General features: G+C 32.1%; 2 protein-coding genes across 2 annotated transcripts; one reads left to right on the forward strand and one right to left on the reverse strand.

Moving 5' to 3' along the window:
- The first annotated feature begins 373 nt into the window (after positions 1 to 373).
- On the forward strand, positions 374 to 11127 carry LOC134244263 (beta-hexosaminidase subunit beta-like). Its single transcript, XM_062726523.1, has 16 exons — positions 374 to 572; positions 1411 to 1872; positions 3373 to 3482; positions 3752 to 3862; positions 3953 to 4054; positions 4290 to 4395; positions 4604 to 4811; positions 4914 to 5042; positions 5622 to 5712; positions 7063 to 7228; positions 7812 to 7902; positions 8283 to 8387; positions 8601 to 8736; positions 8843 to 8943; positions 10245 to 10284; positions 10708 to 11127. The coding sequence occupies exons 1-15, from the start codon at positions 464 to 466 to the stop codon at positions 10261 to 10263; spliced, it is 2046 nt and encodes a 681-aa protein (XP_062582507.1). The 5' UTR covers positions 374 to 463; the 3' UTR covers positions 10264 to 10284; positions 10708 to 11127.
- Positions 11128 to 11165: 38 nt separating this feature from the next.
- Positions 11166 to 15917, reverse strand: LOC134244276 (uncharacterized). The gene is made up of 2 exons (XM_062726536.1): positions 15466 to 15917; positions 11166 to 12171 (listed from the first exon to the last, which is right to left on the reverse strand). The coding sequence occupies exons 1-2, from the start codon at positions 15600 to 15602 to the stop codon at positions 11631 to 11633; spliced, it is 678 nt and encodes a 225-aa protein (XP_062582520.1). The 5' UTR covers positions 15603 to 15917; the 3' UTR covers positions 11166 to 11630.
- Between the last annotated feature and the right edge of the window lie 5626 nt (positions 15918 to 21543).

The following is a 21543-nucleotide window of genomic DNA, read 5'->3' on the forward strand; positions in this document are numbered from 1 at the left end:
TAAGCATATTGTTTTCAGTCATCTCAATGTATTGAAAAATTAGATTTGGTCAAAACATTGTCTCTGAAATTAAGATGGACTCGACTTTTTTATATTTGGATTATCTTGAAAATTGTTAAGATTTTTGAAGAGCAGTAGGGTAATAATTAGTCATCTCTATGTGGCATACAAAATATTTACCCTAGGTCTGAACTTGTATGAAATAGGAAAAATTAAAATCTTCTTCTTTTACACAACAGAGCAAAGGAGAACACCGAGGTGGCCATAAGTAGAATATTAATTATTTGTCACTGATTTATAAAGACACGCTACTATGGATTTACAACGTACAGGATGTATTTTTTTTTATCTACCTCAGCCAAAGCTGTTCAAAGATTAGATTTTAAAAAAAAGATGATACATTTATCTGTATGCTTATTCAGATAATAATGTTAAGACTTTGTTTATCTTTATTTTCAGGGCTATGAAATCTGCACTTGTAATTTCGTGTTTTATTTCTGTCTTTGGAATAAGGACTATGAGGGAAATAATAGATGGCCATTCTACTCATAAGAGTAAAGAGATTTCAAGCGGTAAGATTTATTTTACATGTAAAACGTATATTTTTAAAGTCAACGTGGGTCTTTGTATAAAAATAATACAAAATTGTGACGAACACTTAGATAAAAATCATATTTCTTTATGCATTAGAATTGGACTTAAATATCCTGTTCATAAGAAAATATGCACTAAAATATTACCTCAAAATAAAGTCTTCATGTGAATGTCACAAAACACAAAGAAATTGTTATCATAGAAAAATAAACAAATGTTGACATTTCGATAATTACTATTTATGTATGAAATATCTAATGAATAAGTTAATTGATCTGCCTTAAAAAGAAATACGTGTTTGAATGACATTAGATATACATGCACGCTTTGATCAGAACAGCTCATTTTACATGGTTAAAAATCAAACTAATTTATTGTTTGTCAAAATAAAGCTTCTAAGCAAGTGTCAAATCAATAATGTTTAACATGACAATCTCTTTTGTAACATTATAATATAATGCAGCACGAAACTGATCGTGAACCCAAGTATAAAAAATTAAAAATGCCATAATTCCATCAAAAATCATTGAAGTGGAACGAAATGCAAACTTGATCTGCATCTTCAAGTATACAATCACACCAAAAATCAGCTTAAAATCAGCTCAATATCAACAAACGTTTTGAAGAAAGTGCGGAAAACCAAATAGGACAGACTGATAGACAGAGGAACAGACGGACGGACAGCTAGACACGCGGACAGACTTAGAGAAAACCTATACTCCCCTCGAGTTTCACCAGTAGGGGACTAATAACTAGAGGATCACTTCGATTTGCAACAAAGTAAAACTGAAAATATACTTATTTTTTTTTATTCAGAGAGAACCTCGTCATATAAAAATTTTGAGAATCCATTCTTACTTCCGGAAGTTCCGGTAGGGTGGGACGGGAAGGATTATAAATTGAACTTTCGTGGAAATGCACTGGGGTTCAAGCTTCGGAGGGCCCCTATACCAGAACCTGGGGCTCCTTGGCCAATGCCACAGAGATATTCCTCCGACTCCAACAAACTCTACAGACTACAAAAGGGGAAACTGGATGTCAAGATGTCTTTATCAAGCTGTAATACATTGCATGAAGCCATTCTTCGTTTTAAGAAATATATATTTACATGCACGAATGAAAGATTCCAAAATAACCTACGAAATATATTTGATAAGGATCTAAAGAAGAAAATGCTTTATTCTTCAAAGACTTCATTCAGTTTGAAGATGATAACTTCACTTGTCCTTGATATAAAACGCTGTACATACATGCCGTCTCTTTCGGCAGATGAATCATGTGAGTACAGTATCATTATCATTTGTTGTCATAGGGATTGAAAGAACAATCAATTCCCACTCATGTTCATGTGCATCCAAAAAAAAAAAATTCTCAAAGAGTTCCTGAAATATAATACATGTGTATTTCAAATATTCAGGAAAGAACTGATTTACGGAAACCGTCAATCGTTGAACATCTAAAGCCTGTCTTTAAAAAGCTGTACACATAGTATTCAACATTACTAGCTCAGTACTCATACATTTAACAGTGATTGGTGACCCGTAATTTTCTTTGAAGGATTTCTATCATACGATTGTTGTTGAAACCATAAATCGATTATTGTTCGTTATTTTACATTTACAACAACAACAAAAATGTTTTGCTTTTTTTTTACAAGGCATGAAACGTCTAGTTGATACAGAATTCTGGGCAAAACAAATTTTAATTCGTTTAAAGACAATTTAGTGGTATAAACGTTTTCCATTCAAATAAAATGGGAATGTAATGACAAATTAAGTAGATTAATAATATTAATAAAAAATGTAGTATTACATATCATATAAACTGTAGTTTATCCTATCTTATCAGTTAATGAAAATTCAAAACACAACATTCAAGCAAATAGGGAGATTTTGATTTTTCAGAAGTTAAAAAATCATGTGCAACAAAGATTTTCCATTTCGAAAAATAAATATACAGATATTGGACATGTTATATCTAATCTGTATAATATGATTATTTCAGGTAAAATTTTTAGTATAGTTGAACTATTATTCATATTTTAAATTCACATAAATAAATACCATATTTTCAAAAGAAAGAACTTTTGTAAATAAGTCGTTTTCTAGTAACACTTTAGCTCATGCATTAAATACTAATTGGTAGGAGTCAAGGGATTATTAACACGTCAGAAAATATCAATACAATGTTTAGAACAGTCATACAATAGAATTCTTCAAAGAAACTCACTGGTTAAAAATTTATCACTGTTTGGCTTGTTCGTACAGTTATGTTAATTTTGAATATACCAGTACATATTTCAACCGCTTTTTAAAGTGAGAAAGTAAACACTGAAAAATGGTTTCCATTGCCCAAACAATCCCGGGATTTAATTATTAATAATTATTGTTTCATTTTCAAAGTATGTTAAATGTTTTGAACATCGATGACAAAAGACAGAGATAAATGCATCTTAAAATTTACCTCATGAAATTCCTACCTGTATCAAATATCAATGGCTAATGTTTTTGACAGGACCACATTACCCGCTTTGTGTTTCTTTTTTTGTCTGTCTTTTACATCTTTGACTATGTGGTATTTTGCAATACAGTTTGTCTTGTCCTACTCTTTGCCTAAATACATTGTGGCAATGATTGCCGAATGCTTGTTTGCTAGTGATATGAACATAAAGATACCTGTACATGTCTTCTTATTTTTAATACATTGTTTTATGAAAACAAATCCAAAATTCAATGTAAGGAACTCGTTAAAGATTAATTATCCTCTTCATTTCAACAGACAAACTTACAGTCAATGAACACGGAATCTCAATAGTTGCTGGTGAGGTTTGGGGCGCCCTGAGGGGACTGGAAACACTTAGTCAGATTACCGTTTGCACTCATAATACGGTTAATTTTCCATTTTATTCTTGCTTTGATCATGATTAATCACGCGTGTTTTTTGTTCTTTTCACCCCACTTACAAATTCTTGATGCTTTTTTGACAGCATAAACGGTTAACAATGTACATTCTCTTCTTTAATTTTTTTCATCATTCTATAATGTTATGTTCTTATTTAAAGGATATGGCCCCTCTTACCATTATGTTACCCCAAAAGAGAAAATTTTATCTTTTCAAGTACACTGTATTGTATTTTTAACACCTGATTTTCAAAAAGGTTATACTGAAGGAGACAAAAATCAAAGATTTTCCGCGATTTCCACACAGAGGCATCATGGTTGACACTGCCAGACATTTCATGAGTAAAGAAACGCTGTTCCAGATTATGGTAATTTCATAAGTTTGAAGTGAATGTGATTTGATTTGATTTTTTAAATCAACTTAGATAATTGGAGATTTTATTAATATTATTTAACAGAGAGGAATGGAGATGAACAAGATGAACATTCTTCACTGGCATCTTTCTGATGATCAGTCTTTTCCTTTCCGAAGTGAAATTTTTCCAGAACTGAGTGAAAAAGTACAAAAACTTGACCTTGCATACTGTTCGTTATCTTCCAAGTTCACACTTATAACACGATATTAAGTAAAATAATCCTTATTTTGAAATAATGTGACTAAACAGTTTTGAACTGTTTATAAGTTAAAAGAAAAGAATTCACACATAATAATCTAGATTTGAAAAAATGCCGTATTACATATATAATCATGCAGTAAGAGTAACAATTATATCTTTTGTTTGGTATGAATTACAGGGAGCTTTCCATCCCTCGCTGATCTACACACACGACGACGTGAGAGATATTATAGAATTTGGGAGGCTGAGAGGGATTCGAGTTATTCCAGAGTTTGACACTCCAGGTACAAAGTGTTATTTTTATAACTCATGAAATATTACCACTGGCAGATCCACCCTTCTTTATATTTGTGTAGACATTTCAAAATTATTCGCTAACTCGTATTTCCGGTCTTTTGTCACAATTCTTTAAAATCAGATCGTGATAAAATGTATTTCAATTATTGTACGGACACAATAATTCCTTTTAAAAATACATATATCCTTTTTTAGCCCACACACTTTCCTGGAGCTTCAGTAAGCCAGAATTGCTGACTCAGTGTTATCATAAAGGACAGCCAGTACCCGCTCTGATGGGACCGATGAACCCAGCACGGAACAGTACTTATCTTTTTCTGCAACGATTTTATAAAGAAGTTCTAGGCTTATTTCAGGACCAGTTTGTTCATATTGGTGGCGATGAAGTGCCTTTTGAGTGCTGGTAATCCAAGTTTCTAAACTGACTTTTTAAAATTGTATCAAACATTGATAAAACTTCTCTGTAAAGATGTTCTCTTTTTTGTTGATTTACAATAATGTGCAGGAATTCTAATACTGAGATAGTGAGCTTCGCAGAAGAAATGGCTAGAATGGCCAAAGCAAATAATACAGGAAAAATGTCCACTGGAGACAATCGGGACATGCTAAGGTTACTGGATTATTACACCAAAAGGCAAGTGCTCAAAAATATTTCAGATATTATTTATTAGTTTTCTATCGGGGAACCTTTTTTCTTCAATGAAATGTATTATTATTTTTTAAGTTAAGTCAATTATGTTCTTATCCATACCAGAGTAACTGACATGCAAATATTGTACAAAACAGAAATTAGCAGGTTTAAGTTGGTTTAAAAAAAACTTTTCAAAAAATTTCAAGGCAAAAAGGATATATGTAATAAAAATTATATCCATTACAATAGGTTGATAATGAATACATGATAATAAGGTCCCATGACATTACTCTGTAATACAGTCAATATATAAATTAAAATTAAGATATTTCTTTGTACAAATCAATAAACTGTTTTACTTCTTTTTCTCATGCTCGAGTTGCCAACGCTTCTCTTTCTTTAGATGAAAACAAAGATAATTTGAATGAGAAAATTCAAAAATATAATCGATAAAAAATATTATTGATTCTTAAATTTTTAGTTTCTTCACTGAATGTTTAGATGTTTCGATAAAAAGTCTGTTGGCATACGAAAGATATTTGTAGTTTGTGATTAATTTCTATTCGATATCTTTTTACGAAGGTTGATATCAGAAATTAAAGATACAGCTAAACAGAAAAAGAAAGATGTGGGGTTTATAGTATGGGAGGAAGCCTATTCCAAAAAACTCAGTGTAAGAAATAAATTAAATATTAATATTTCGTTATGCTCATTGAAAAATTATTGAATTTTGCCCTAAAATACAATGATTTATGGTCACATGAATTATGTATTAGAAATTTTAATTAGAGGTTTTATCAGACTAAATTTTTCTTTGAAGTTGTCTTTATTCTCACATTTCTCCTCAAAATCTGTTTTTTCATATCTTGAAATTCAGTGCAAATATATAAAAATAGTTCCCTTTAAATGGCTTGTAGATTTGCTGAAACTTTAATGTAATTTTTATACCTATGTTTGAATTTGTAGGAAATTGAAATGTCGTAGTCAAAATATTATTCATTGTCAGCTAAGAAATAATGCTAGTAGTTTAAATGCTGATTTACTGAAAGATTATATAAGTGATAGCTCAAAATGTGAAAAATGTGATTTTCATATAGAAAATGCATATCATTTTTTCTTTGAATGCCCATGTTATGTTGAGCAAAGAAACACTCTTTTTAACTGTATATCTAGTATAGACCTGCAAAATCCTATTCCTATTTCACTAAATCTTTTATTATTTGGTGATAGTAGTATTTCATATGCAAAAAATATGATATTATTTGATTGTGTTCACAAATATATATCTCAAACCAAAAGATTTCATAAATGAAGTGAATCTATGAAATATTTATTCAAGTTCTTACCTAAATCAAATACACATTCATTGTATGTTTATAAATTGCTGTAGTTCTCATTTTTTCGATTTTTTTTTTCAATTCATTTCCACATTTATAAACCGGTATTCATTTGTTGTTTTTTTTTCTCTCTTTACTCATGTATTTTTCTTTCCCCTATGTTCTATTCAAATTGTGTCAGTTATATATAACTTATTGGTCATATATAAACCTGTTACTATATGGGTATTAATTAACCTTGTACCTATGGAGAGGGCTTATATAGGCTATGCCTGCTGCCCAATCCAATTATGTATTTTACATAATAAAATATGTTCAAATCGAAATGTCATACTTTATCTGACACATTAAATACTTTCTATATATTGACACAGGCTGGTTCACTTTGAACATGAAAACATAAATATTGATTCAAACGATTCACATTGTTCCTGCTATAAAACATTTAATTACTACAATTTAAAGAAAACTTAGTAATTAAAATGTGTTACAAGAATAACAGTAAGAATGTTAATCGTTTGAATGAATATTTGAACCGAATTGTGTTTTACAAACTCCTATTATTATAGCATTTTTGATTGTCCATAGAAAAATGAAAATCTCGTTCACAGAAATCATAGAAAAAATGCAAATCCTAGACGTATAACTTTTCCTGAAATAGATCAGATGTTTCGTTCTCATGTCAGATTCCAGAAGGAACTGTTGTACAGTTGTGGTATGGTGGACCAGACAGCGTATCTAGCATAACAGCTGATGGCTTCCCTGTTATTTACTCCTCTTGCTGGTACCTGGACCAAGTGCCACCTGGCATACAATGGCAGACTTTCTACTCTTGTGACCCGGTGTTACGGCGTTAGTACTTGGGTTATCAGTACAATTTTCTTGTCTATTTTGATAATTATATTATTCATATAAATTATACCAACAGTTTATATTCGATGGTTTGCACTTGTTCGCGAGTGAAACAGACGTTTTTCGTTTTAAATATGACTTTTTCAGGAGAAAAAAAATCAATCCAAGCAACTAAAAGTTATAGTTTTCTGTAAATTACAAAAGTATAGTTTGATTATCATTTGTAACATATTAGCTTTACTCACACGTATTTAGAATTACAAAGAACATTCTTTGTGCAGTAATTGATCATGTACGTATTTAAAACACGTTACAAAAGATATCAAACTCAGTGAGTTTTAATAATTAGAATAAGAGACTTTGATTTTGACCGCTAAAATTGAAAAAAAAATAATTTTATCTAACAAGGTAAATTAAGAAATTTATCAAGAAACTGTAATAAATGATAGAACTTGACCAAAGAAAAAAGGAAATCATTATTTTTAAGTGCTTTCTACTTGGTATTGGTTATTACCCACAATCATGTGTAAAACATAGAGGGATCTTTTAAAAGAATAGCTTTTTTTTTTTTTATCTTGAACAGATTTTAAAGGGAACTTGTCAAAGGTTTTAGGTGGGGAGGTCTGTGCATGGAGCGAACACATCACGAATGAGGATGTCTTAGTCAAAATGTGGTATGTCTTTTCCTCTCATATATATCATTGTTCTAACTAGACTCTAACCAGACTTCTTTTTTATGTATATCTGAGTGCTAGGAAAAAATATACCTAGTGTAATTGCATGGTTTTACAACACGTCACATTTAATACACTTTATGCTCCTTAGTTTATATAACGTTGTCAGGAAAACTGAAGCTGGATCTGTGCTCTAGGAGGCAAAAACAGGACACTTCTATAAGAATATTAATTATATTTAATCATTATATGATTTTAAATATTGAATAGTATGCAATTTAAGAACTTCTAGTTGATACATGTAGTGAATACTTGTAGAAAAGAAAATATCAAGAGTATATTGAGTTTAGATCAACAGTTTGTTACTAAAAATCTTCTAGGCCTATGACATCAGCGGCTGCTGAGAGGCTTTGGAGTGCTCGGTCTGTGACAAATCTAGAAGAAGCAGCGCCTCGTCTGGAGGAACAAAGATGTCGAATGCTAAGGTAAAGTAGTCATGATCCAGTATGTTTAACTGAGATTTACTTTGAGCTAAAAATTGCTTTACATACATGTAGTTAAATCAGATGTGATTGAAATAGATTTTTTTTCTGTCTGTAACTATTCACGAAAGCATCATATACGATCAGAACTTTTTTACTTAAACTTTCTTGCGCTATTACTAATTGATATTTAAATAAAATAACAATATTCTTCAGAAGAGGAATTCCTGCAGGCAGTTTAAGTGGGCCTGGCTTTTGTATTGTTCAGGAGCCTGTGCTGCAAGATTTTAGTTTTGGAATGTCTTCAAATAACAAATTTACATCACATTATATTGCAAAGGGAAGTTATAAGGTAGAGTTTATTAAACATTGCTCGAATCGATTTCATTATACATATTACGAATTTCTTTTTATTTCGTAAAGATAAAGAACAATGCATATATTTACTTTTACTCTAGCATTTACTTGGTATATCCAGTATCATATTCATCCTTGGGATTTTGTCCTTCGTTTACGCGTCCAAAAGAACCTTCCTTTATACGATCTTGGTCCCATTAAGGTATTTTTAATCATATGTAATTCTCGAAAAAAAATATTTGTGTACCTGAAAATGCGTTCTTTTGAACAATTTCTGAGCTATGTTGTCTGTTATTTGTATATATTTTTATCTTCGCAAGAACCACTGTGCAACAAAATTATATGCAATGAAGGGGATTGAAGCTTCTTTTTTTCAAGAGTAAGTAATTAAGAGGCACGGATAAAAGTTTTTAGCTAAGATTATTTGGAAATATGAAACTGTTGCATTAAACATATGTAGATAACGAACAGTATTCATGATCAAAAGACCGTCAAACAATACAAAACAGGAGCAGAGCAAACACGGACCTCCAAATCATCAGAGATGGGATCAGGTACCATTGAGGAGTGAGCATCCCCTGCTGACCGGTCACACCCGCTTTGTGCTCCTTATCATGATCGGTAAATAACTGAAAAATCCGTCGTCAATTCAGCGTATGAATAATAGACTAACAATTAGTATGAAAAGCATCAGTCAGCATTTGACTCTATGATAAATTGTATTTGCTAACAAGGTCATTGTATCGACCATAGAACTTACGAAATGATGACTTTAAACGAGACTGCTGATATTCTTGTTTCATCGACTTGGTTTGTCAATAATTTGATATGAATACAAAAATAGGTCTGCTAATAAGGAGGCGCAATTGGTATCCATAAGTGTATGGAAAAAAAATCCATGCTTTCTGAATTGTTCAACCTCCATGCAGTATGTCATATTCTTTTTCTTATGAGACCTCCTAAATGCCAATGGTGACGTCATAAATTAGGAATTGTCCCGATGTTTTCTTACAAGGTTGCAGAAAACATCATTTTGTGGACCCCCCCCCCCCCTGGACAATACAGACCACATTGCCAAAAGTTTTAAGGAATTTTTTTACAAAACATTTTCGAAAATTGGATTGAGCAACGGATACTGACACTATTTTCCTGAAAAATCTTTTTGTGCTTTTTGAAAATCAACTTTATGAAAGTCCACTTATATACCTGCAAGCGCGAACTGCGAAGCCTTTTGAAATGTTCTATTTAAGGGCTTTAACAAACCCAACACCATACACCTTCTTTTTTGAATAATGGATTTTTAAAAATGATGTTTTATAAAGAAAAATATATCTATATGAAGAGAAAATTCGTACCCTAGACTGTATGTATTAAAGTGTAAGATTTTTTTTTTTTAAAGAAAACGTTAATATTTCTATTTAGAACTGCAAGGAATAACAAGCTACAATATGATTTATTACTAGTACATGTATTAATTCATTTATATTCAGCTTTTCTTTTTAGGGGGAGAAGAAGAAAGTAAAGAAAAGAAATCTCAATGAATGTAAGGATGTGTGCATGCATAATATGAATGTACATATTTTGATACAAAATACTTTCTGTATTGGAATTAATTTTGCCTTTTATATTGATATCAAATATTAAGGGAATTTTTGTGACTTTACTTTCAACTTTATTCAATCTTTTTTGGAGGGGAAGGTTTCACTCTTTGCTCCTTACGAAACACCAAATGAATTTTTTTTTTATAAAGATCAATAATATGACAGTTAATACAAATCACTTTTTTTATTCTAAGTGTGACAAGATCAGTTCCTTCTGTGTTAGAATTAACAATTTCCGTTTTTCTTTTTCTTTCCAATAAACCCCCATTATCTAATAAGGCATTTTCTTTTAAGTTATTACACACCTTTTAAGTTTTTTGTGATATACCGGTAGTTAACTGAATTGACATTGTTTTATTCTACAGATATTTCATTGCTTACCATGATGGGCAAGATCAGAGGGAAGCAAAGAGTGTTATAAAAGTGGGAAAATTCAGTTCTGTATCACCTGTAAAGAAAGTAAAACGTCATCTGAAGGAGAAAGCGTTTGTTTCAGTAATAACAACCACAGATACTGAAGAAACGCCTTGATATGGATAGAAATCTCTCTGATATCCCAGATCTTGAGTGATAAATCATTATTTTGAAGTAAAATCAATTGAGGCAAAACACAATTACGGTTGTTTAATTGCCTTTGAAATTTAGATTGTTGGAAAGTTTGGCACATTGTTACAACAAAAATTATGAGGTGCCTGGATTGGCAAACATTTTCACTATACAAATGCCTACGATTGAAGGAGGTTCAACTCCTATTGAGAACTTTGCAGGAAAGTGCAAAAATAAAATTTTGTACAATTTCTGCAGTTGCAAATAAAGAAAGTAAGACTACACTTTATATGAAGTGAGTTTACATTTACATGGGGAATATATGGTGCAAATTCAAAACCCTAAGAGGACAAAAGTAATTCTAACATTAAATCAGGGCACTTACTTTGTACGAATTCAATCTTTCTAACATCTTAAAAGAATGTTTAAAAGATTGATATTTCTGATACGCGAGCTAAAATGACATTTATTTTTGTTAGAAATGTAAATTAAAGACATGGACATCAAATTTTAATTGTTTTGATATTTTTTAACATTAAAATTTATAGATATCGCCAACTTAAAAAAAAACAGATATAGAAAACATCTAAGTAAACAGAATAGTCTATCGAGTCATATGCATGTATATGGTAGCATATAGATGTATGAAAAGGATGGAACAAACTGTGGTTAGCCACATCAGAGTAATTTAAACTTGCTTTCAACATGTCTTATTCTCTGGAATAAGATAATTTAAATAAGATTAATATAAAATCGATCCTGCTTTGTCGTTAGGGTCAAAATGGACCTCATTTTTGATCCCACATATAAGAATTTTTACAGAATCACTCCAATCATATGCCATGTGACTGTCACGTGATCGTATTCTGACGTGCCAGACAGCGTCCCCTTTACGTAAATCCCACTTGATTTTGCCCAGAGACACAGAGAAGTCCGTTTTATACATTCGTATAACAGGTGCTCTTTTTTCTGCTAAAGGTGTCCATTCTGTATTTGTCATAATCTCCAAATCGAACACGTAGCTCACACCAAGCTTTGTATCTTTTACAGTCCACGTGATGTCTATTTGGGTAGGTGAATTCTCATCTATCACAATTTCTTTCTTTGAAATAGAAACCTGAGGTCTATTACATAATTTTACTGGTACTTCCTCTTCGAAGATATTTGGCAATATAATATCAGAATCTTCGGGTTTCTGCGCAAATGATTCTTGGAATGGAAGCGAGTATTGTCTGTGTAAATTAAATTTCGACGATAAGTTTTCGGCACCATCCTTTTCATAGCTACAAATTAAAAGATTGAATTCATTATTAATAGTGAATACATGTAGTACAAGTGTTCGTTAAAAAATTTGTTCTTAATTTTCTATTTCCTCATTTCTAATTGTCTCCAAATTTGCTATAGGCCAGAGTTAGGCATATCATGTAGTGAAAATGGACAAGTCATTTGAAAACGTTTTACTTTTTATATATCTTAACTTATCTCAGCATTTAACTTATTTGCATGGACTCTGCATCAGTGGTTCATTTCATAGATTGGAGCTTCGTGTATCAGATATCAAAGCTAACAAACCTTTTATGTAAGAATTAACTAAATCAGATACCAAATTATATACTTAATTGGCCCATGCCCGAAGGCGGAGATAAGTTGGCCATATCAAAATAAATGCATACAATCTCTGAATTCTTCATACACTCGTGGAAATTTGAGGAAAATTGTTTTTTAATAATTATTTGTTTTAAAACTAATATCCTATGATTTAAGGAGTAAGACCCGAAGAAGGGGTTAACTTATTCCTACTTGTATATTGAAATTAATAGAAGATTCGACCTTTTGATATATTTCAGAAGTTGGAATAATGAAACATAAGGAGATAACAAACAATATTCAAGATCAAAAGTCCATAGAACAATACAAAATAGGAGCAGAGCAAACACAGACCTCCAAAACATAAGAGGTGGGATCAGGTGCCATGGAGAAGTGAGCATCCCCTGCCGACCGGTCACACCAGCTCCTTGTCATGATCGGGAAATAACGGAAAAATCCGTTGTCAATTCAGTGTATAAATAATGGACTAACAATATCAGTCAGCTGTTAGTATGAAAAATGCAGTTCGCATTTGACTCAATGATAAATGTATTTGCTGACGAGGTCATTGTATCGATCATAGAACTTACGAAATGATGACTTTTAACAAGACTGCCAATATTCTTGTTTCATCTAGGTGTTTGTCAATAATTTACCTCGTTTTAGAAAGAGTACATGCGTAGGACATGCTCTGCGTATCGAATCAACTGAGAGATATAAACTCCGTATGCAGGTGATGAAGGTAGTATGTTGTTGTATAAGGGAAGTTGACGACTGTAAAGTTAAAGTCATCACGTTTATCATAGAGCTTGGTTGTTAGATTACAATTAACGTCTTTTTCAAGTAAAATATCTTAGTATGACACAGATGTGTCAGACTCTGTGGTATCTTTTATCTCAAGCTCACAGGGATATATAAATATATAAAATATGAAAGTGATATAAAAATCAAAATTCATTCTTTCTAAATCATAGGAACTCCCTGCAGTAAGAAAACACAAATCGTTTTTCTCATTTGATCTCCTAAATGCTAATTGTGACGTCATTAACTTGTGCATTTTCCCGTATTTTCTTAAAAAAGTTGCAGAAAACATCAATTTTCAGTGGAATTTTCTTTCAGAAAACATACTCTGACACCGTCACCCAGAAAGATTTTGAGATATGTGATTTTTCATAGCAGTTAACATAATATATATTCAAAAATTAAATTGGGCGACGGTGGCATACACTATTTTCTAAAGAAGAAAATTATCACAGAAATGAGTTATTTTGAGGATTTTCTGCATTAAACTTTGAAATGTATTAAATTAATGACGTCATATTTCCAGAAAGGTCCTCCTTCATGCCATATTCTATAATGATTTATCATATTCATCTAGTCAACTATTGTTAAAGCAAATTTCATAACTTTTTAAGAACATTAAAGTTTTAGGGCACAATAAAGCTCAAACTGTACCTTCTTCTTTATTAATTTTATCTATCAGTCTTTTGATCTTGAATACTGTTCGTTATCTCCATATGTTTCAGAATCCAGACTTGCATTTTGGTAGGGTTGAAAGAGACCAGTGTCCAATACGATCAAACCTTAAGGGCTTCTTCTTCCTAAATATATTTGAGAATGTAATTTGGTATCAATATAGATTAAACGATATCAATATTTTTTATATAAAAGGTAACATACATTTTAAATTCAGCTCAGACACACCTCTTTTCAATTCATCTACATATTTTGATTTTATCATACAAACTGCATACATGTTGATAATCCTTTAAAGCCTTTTAAAATATCACAAGATGTATTGAATACATTCACTTTCATTTAATTTTCTTCGGATTAACAGTGAAGTCGCTTGCCTTGTTAAACGTTTTTGGGTTTGTGGGATTGAAAACATAAAAAAAATATGTCTGACACTATATTTATACAATGCATGCATATATCATACCCTTATTTTATGGAAATATTTCAGATAGTGCATGATTAAAAGTTTCAATAATTTGAATTATTCCTGAGAGTTTCAAAATATTAATTTTGGCGGTGACTGTTTCTAATTTACAGTATCTATTAAGATGCAAAGACACATGCATGCCAAAATGTATGCCCAAAAAACTATCCCCATAAATTATACCGAGTTAATATTTTAAAAGAAGACGGCGATACAAAATTCAAACGATATCATGTAAGTAATAAGTAAGTAATAAGACTGTCGACAGATTATTTTTTATTCCGGGGAAAATAAAAAATAAGAAGTAATAAATGAATATCAAAGATAGATCTGTTTTAAGTTTGTCATTATTTGTATTTACCTGTATATTAATATATTACAAAATTTAAAAATAAAACTTACTATATACAATAAGTAAAGTCAGTGAGGTCATTTATAAAACCTATACATTAAAGTATCCTTATATAGGTTCACTAAGTGCTAAATAAAGAAACACACTGGGTTTATAGATTGATAGATGTGATCGCTTAAAGAATCAGAGAGTAGGAGTCACCCTGGAGAACTGAAGAGGCGGCGGTTAAAGGTAAAGAGAGAATAATCAGAAAAAAAGACACATTGAAATACATGGGTTGTCAATGTCATATGAAGGATAGGACGGGATCACTAAGTACAGAAAGGTTTCTTTGTATCACCTTAAGTAATATCTGTTTCAAAATCTTAGTATATTTTCCTCGTTTAACTCTCCCTCAATGATAAATATTTATCTGTTTAATAAAATACACTTCTATAAATCAGTAAACTAATATATAGGTTAATAAATATTTTCAATGAAATGTTATTATTCTACTTAATGAAGATGGAGCAGGTAGTGAGACTGACATTTATCAGTTTATTTCATACTAACTAGGGATCACTGTCGTTTCCCAGTGCTATGACAACATTCCAATAATCCACTAAACATTAATCGATCAAAAACAATGTCGTACTCTCCTACATTAAAAGACTGAATAATAAAGAGGTATTTCAAAATAAGAGAAGGGAGACTCACCACCCCGGTAGAAGCTCCTCGGATTGACACTTGGGGGTCCTGACTTTGACTTGCTGTATACCGATTCCGTCTGTGAGGGTCACTTTGCTCTCTGCTCCAAGACGTACCTTGACGTCATCCGTTAAATTTATATCCATTTCATTCAGTCTTCAGTCATCAACTCTTCACACCAGGTATATTTTGATCCACTGTAGACTTAGCATAACGTTCAGTCTGGTAATTTAAATACTCCAATTAATAACGGCGCACAAGTGACGAATAGCATTTCTTTTACCTACACATTAATCTGTAGTGTTTATTTAAACTTCCAGCGAAGCAAGAAGTGTGTTCAATACCTTGTAGTTCAATCTAAGCCGATTTAAAAATCATTTTCTAATTCAAAACAAGACAGGTCCTGTGACCTGTACAGAGGTTACACATTCATCAGTACAATACTAAATACCTAGTTATCAGTTCCGTTGGTAAGAGATATATCTTTTGTTTTGTTATCGTATGTATTACCTGTGTATTATAGAATAAAGAGTTGTCGCTCTTGTTCTCTAATTCCAAGAGGCCTACCTTTTTTCGAAAAAACTGCGAAATTTTAAGAACATTTTTTTTCTCATTACAAATTATTACATCATTACTTTTTCTAAATATACGATTACAAATTATTTTTTGATTTTCTTAAATCCATATATTTTCAATATCATTTTGCTTTTTTGCTTATTATTTTAAATACATTTTTAGTATTTTTTAGTTTTGTTTTCTTCACGAATTTCAAGGTCTTTAAAAGATGTATTCACTTCAGATTCAATTTTTACAATATTTAAACTGTCTACGCATTATTTCTATTCTTTTGTGCAATTCAAAATATGAAATGGCTAATTATTTTTAAACTTTATTCTTTATTAGATTATAAAGAATTGAATTCTTTTTTCCTCTATAAGCTCTTTTAAAAATAAATTATAAAAAAAAATTCGGATCCAAATCTTGTGGTTAGGGGATCTTGCTATGCAAACATTTTTACAAAGGAACATTTCTTTTTTCTTTATAGATATTAACAGTAGTGAAGGAGAAACTTCAAGAGTACACAATATATTTTTCGAAATTGAGTAAATCAGATGTGGATACTTAAACATACCAAGAAACTTTTGGAGAATTTGAAATTACAAGATTTTTTCAAATTCAACAACATCAAAACTTTCGATTTTTTAACTTTATATACAATTATTCCCCACGGTAAAATAAAGTGTAGGCTTTTTGATATGATTGACAGCTGCCTTTCAATAAAACGGGACTCATAAATTTACTTACCTTGTCATTGGACATCTGCAACATAAATTTGTTAAAAACAGTCTGATTGTACACACAAGTGGACTTTTGCGAAGACACTGACTTTTACAGTTGGCGGCTTACTTGGACATTTAAACCTGCTTCATGTACGGAGGTACGGAATTGAAAATAGAAAATAGAAAACATCCATAGAGGTATTGTATTCGGGGCTTTGAAATAATTTATCAAACATAAATTATAATTGGTGGTAAAATATAATTTATTTAGATACTTTATTTACGAGAATTAATATATCCTTTTATTTTAAATAACTCAAAAAATGAAATAAAGAAGAAGACACAGACACATTTAGGAATGTTGCCGTTTCCTTCCAAGACAAGCGTTATATGATCTTTGAAGTGGCCCGTTATTATCGTTTTTTTAAATGTTAAGATCAATATTTTTCACAAAAGAGCTCCTGTATATTTTCCTGGTGTAAAAGTAAGCCGTCAACTGTAAAAGTCGGTGTCTTCGCAGAAGTCCAGTTCTCTGAAGTTTACATCAAAAAGGTTCTTGAGTATCATATGACAATATCTACATGTATGTGGTTTTAAGATACCAGGTCCAACAATCATTGGAATTTCCATGGGTACCAATTGCGCCCCGTTATTAGCAGACATTTTATGTATTCATATGAAGCAGAATTTGCCCAAAATCTTATATCTGGAAAGAAAAAAGCACTGGTCTTCAACTCGACATTTAGATATTTCGGCCACATATTGTCAATTAACAATGGTAACCAAGCACCATGATAAATGTGATAACCTTTCAATCGTCAATTTCCCTTACTTATCCAGCAGTATACCTTCATCACCATATCTCTCAGTTAATTCGATACGCAAAAGCATGCTTTAAGTACGATATCTAAAACGAGGTAAATTACTGACAAACAAGTTGCTGAAACAAGAATATCAGCTAGCTGTCTTGTTTAATATCATCATATCGTTGGTTCCACTGGAAGACACAATGACCTTGTAAGCAAATTTACAATTTATTATATTTATTTATACACTGAATTGACGGCGGATGTTTTGTGACATGGAGCACTTAGCGGGTGTGGTCGGTCGGCAGGGGATGCTCACTACGCCATGGCACTTAATCCCGACTCTGGTGTTTTAGAGGTCCGTGTTGGCTCTGCTCCAATTTTGTATTGTTTCATGGGCTTCTTAGCTTGACTACTGTTCGTTATCTCCACATATATTTTTCTTTCTGTTAATTTATTCTCATTTATTTATTGAGAAAAAAGCATAATACTTTGTTGTATTCATTGTATGTTTGTATACTTACAAGTTACATATAGTTTATATAAAGACAAGAGAGGCTCGAGTGAATAAATGTTGAATCCAATGTGTCTTTCTTTTGAAATGATCAATGGTATTTTGATAATTCACTAACAATTGCAAGTATCATAATTAAACGCAGTAATAACCATATTAATCAGATTCTACACATCTTTAAAAGGAGCATCATGTTTAAAATAAATGTAAATGGCAAAGATCAGAAATAAAAAGAATGAATGGGCGGAGAGGACGTGTAAATTAAAAATCGGTAAAACCCAAACGCTAGGGAAAACGTCAAGTTCAGTGTCTCCTAGTTTGTTCTCCTGAAAATTCTCCCTCGACAATTCATATACATCGCCAAGTTAAATTGGGTGATATTTATACAATTTTATTCTAGTTTGATGGATGATTATTACAGAACCATTCCTAACACTCCCCCGATAGTTATTTAAAAAAAAATAATTATCAAAACTGGTTAATGAACTTTAGAAGAATGTTTCTTTTTAGAGAACAGCCACATGCAACAAAACTGTTAGTTAATTTATGTAATTAATAGTCATTACTACACACATATTACAGAGGCAACAATGCTTGATATATAATTTTGTTCTACACATTTATCAATTTAAGAATTTAAAAATGATAATAAAACGATACAAGTTCAGGACAATCATGGATTTCCTAGAATCAACAAAGTGGGATAAGATGCCACGAGGGATAGGCCCATAGGAATGAAGGATATGGAGAAAACGAACAGTATTCAATATCGAAGTTCATAAAACAATACAAAATAGAAGCAGAGTAAACACGGACCTCTAAAACATCAGAGGTGGGATCAGGTGCCATGGAGGAGTGAGCATCCCCTGCTGACTGTTCACACCCGCCATGTGCTCCTTTTCATTATCGAGAAATAACGGAAAATTCCGTTGTCAATTCAGTGTATATATAATGGACTAACAATTAGTATGAAAAACGTCAGTCAGCATTTGATTGAATGATAAACTGTATTTGCAGACAAGGTCATTGTATCGACCAAAGGATTTATGAAATGATGACTTTAAACGAGACTGCTGAAATTCTTGTTTCATCAACTTTTTTGTCAATAATTTTCCTCTTTCAAGAAATTGTTCATACGAAGAGCATGGTCTTGCGTATCGAATCAATTGAGATATATAAACGCCGTATGCAGGTGATAAAGGTATATTGCTGCATAAGTAAGGGAAATTGACGATTGAAAAGTTAAAGTCATCACGTTTATCATAGAGCTTTTTTGTTAGATTACCATTAACGTGTTTTTCAAGTAAAATATCCAAGTTTGAAACAGATGTGTCAGATTCTGTGGTATCTTTTATCTCAAGCTCACAGGGATATATTGTATCGACATAAGAATGGAAATTACCATTGTTAATTGACAATTCGATATATCTAACTGTTGAGTTGAAGGCCAAAGCAAATGTTTTCTTGTTTTCGCGCATTTTTTACAAATTCTGCTTCATATTAATAAAAGATAGGTCTGCTAATAACGGAGCGCAATTGTAACCCATGGGAATTCCAATAGATTGTTGGAAGACCTGGTCTCCAAAAAGCATTTTCTGGTAGAAGTAGACGCACAACCAAACATTTTCAATTTTGATGGACAGTACCAAGCAAAAGTTCCTTGACGCCCCAAACAACCAAACATACCAGTTCCTCCAGCCAAGGAGGTGTAAGTACCGACTTTCGACCGACATTATTACATATCCAAATGTATATTTTACAAAATCCTTGTTTAGTAAAAGGAGAGTTATTATGAATTCTGTCGACAAATTTTTAATTATTTGTTGATTTCAGTAGTGTAAATGTATAACATATCTATCCTTAGGCTTATGAGAAAGGTGAAATAGGAGAATTTCCCATCGTTCGGAGTCAGCATATAGCATAAAGCGGGAGAGGATCGTACATTTTGGCCGTTGTTTGCGACGATTGGAATGTTCTAGATGTTTTAATTTGTTCAACTTTCTTGCATTTTATACTTGCAATTAAGCATTTAAAAGCAACCGAAATTATTTTTTAATTAAACTCTCTTAATTACTAATAATGCAGAGGCGTAGTCACAAACTTAAAAGTGGGGGGGCTCAAGTCCAGAAATTCTTTGACAAGCAAAAAAAAAAAAAAAAAAGAAAAAAGAAAAAAAAATTAAAAGTGGGGGGGGGGGGGGACTCAAGTCCAGAAATTCTTTGACAAGCAAAAAAAAAAAAAAGGAAAGTTTCCCCAACCTCGAAAATCCTATTTCGTGGGGGGAGGGGGGGGGGGGGGGGTAGAGGCCAACTTTTTCAAAGGCAAGTTACTTTCAATTCCAATTATACAAGGTTCAAAAAGTGGGGGGGGGGGCATCCATTCAATGAATATTTCCTATAATAAAGGTAATGTTGGGGGAAAAATAGCTGTGATTTTGTTCTTCTTTAAAAAGTGGGGGGGGGGGGCACAGACATACTCTTGCCCCCTCCCCCCGATCTGAAAGTGGGGGGGGGGGGCTAGTGCCCCCGCTGCCCCCCCCCCCCCTGTGACTACGCCTATGTAATGGTTTTAAAATTCAATAAAAAAATTCCAAGAATAAAATTGATGTTTTAACTTCATGGATTATTTCTGCAAAAACATTACTATGTCTTTGCTAAGACAACTTTCAAAAGGAGGAAGATACCGGTAACAGTTTAGAAAGAGGAATTATACCGGAAATTATGGCTCTGACGTTGTCTCAACTGAATTGTTTTACGTAATTTACTTTGAATGTCATCAATTTCTCTCGGTTTAAGTTTAGCCAGTGTATCAATAAAACCCTTTAATTTCTACCAAAGCCACGCTTTTCTTTCATTCGCTTGATATCAACTAGCGCTCGACAGTATTGTCATGAAGGAATTCTCAAACAGTAGTGAATATGTTATTAGAGAGCTCTGTAATTTAATTATAAAATTAGCCACCGCATTTGGCTCAAACGCCAGGAGTATTGATATATTTCGTGTATACTGCCACTATATGAGAGCCTGACTCCCCGGTGGGGCTCGGTAGGATTACGTGTCGATCTCCTGCTTCAATAGTGACGGCTGAAATACTGTCCCTATGTTCCTAGAGCAGCATACGCCGTCCTATAGTGCATCACAGCTAATAACGTAATAGATGATGAATGGTTCACCCCGGGGCCGCTTCGGTCATTGTCGGTCTATCCTCCAGTGAATTTACCCCCTCAATCTGATCGTTTGATATCTTTTTTTCTGGGCTGTTTTGACATCCATTTATTTTCTGTATCGACATTGCGATAGTTAATTTATCGGTCTATGTAGTGTTAACTGTATATACAGAATTTTGATGACCCAATAAAGGCGACTGCGGAATATTTTGTAGAAACATTGCAATGGATACAAGAAGTTTGACAAAGCTTTGAGAAGGTAGGAATCATATATATGTATTACTATTTTAAAAATATGAATTACAATTTAAATTTTTTTTG

Source organism: Saccostrea cucullata, unplaced genomic scaffold, assembly GCF_032062105.1.
Source record: "Saccostrea cucullata isolate Sc308-1 unplaced genomic scaffold, CSIRO_AGI_Scuc_v1 ctg277, whole genome shotgun sequence".
Taxonomy (NCBI): domain Eukaryota; kingdom Metazoa; phylum Mollusca; class Bivalvia; order Ostreida; family Ostreidae; genus Saccostrea; species Saccostrea cuccullata.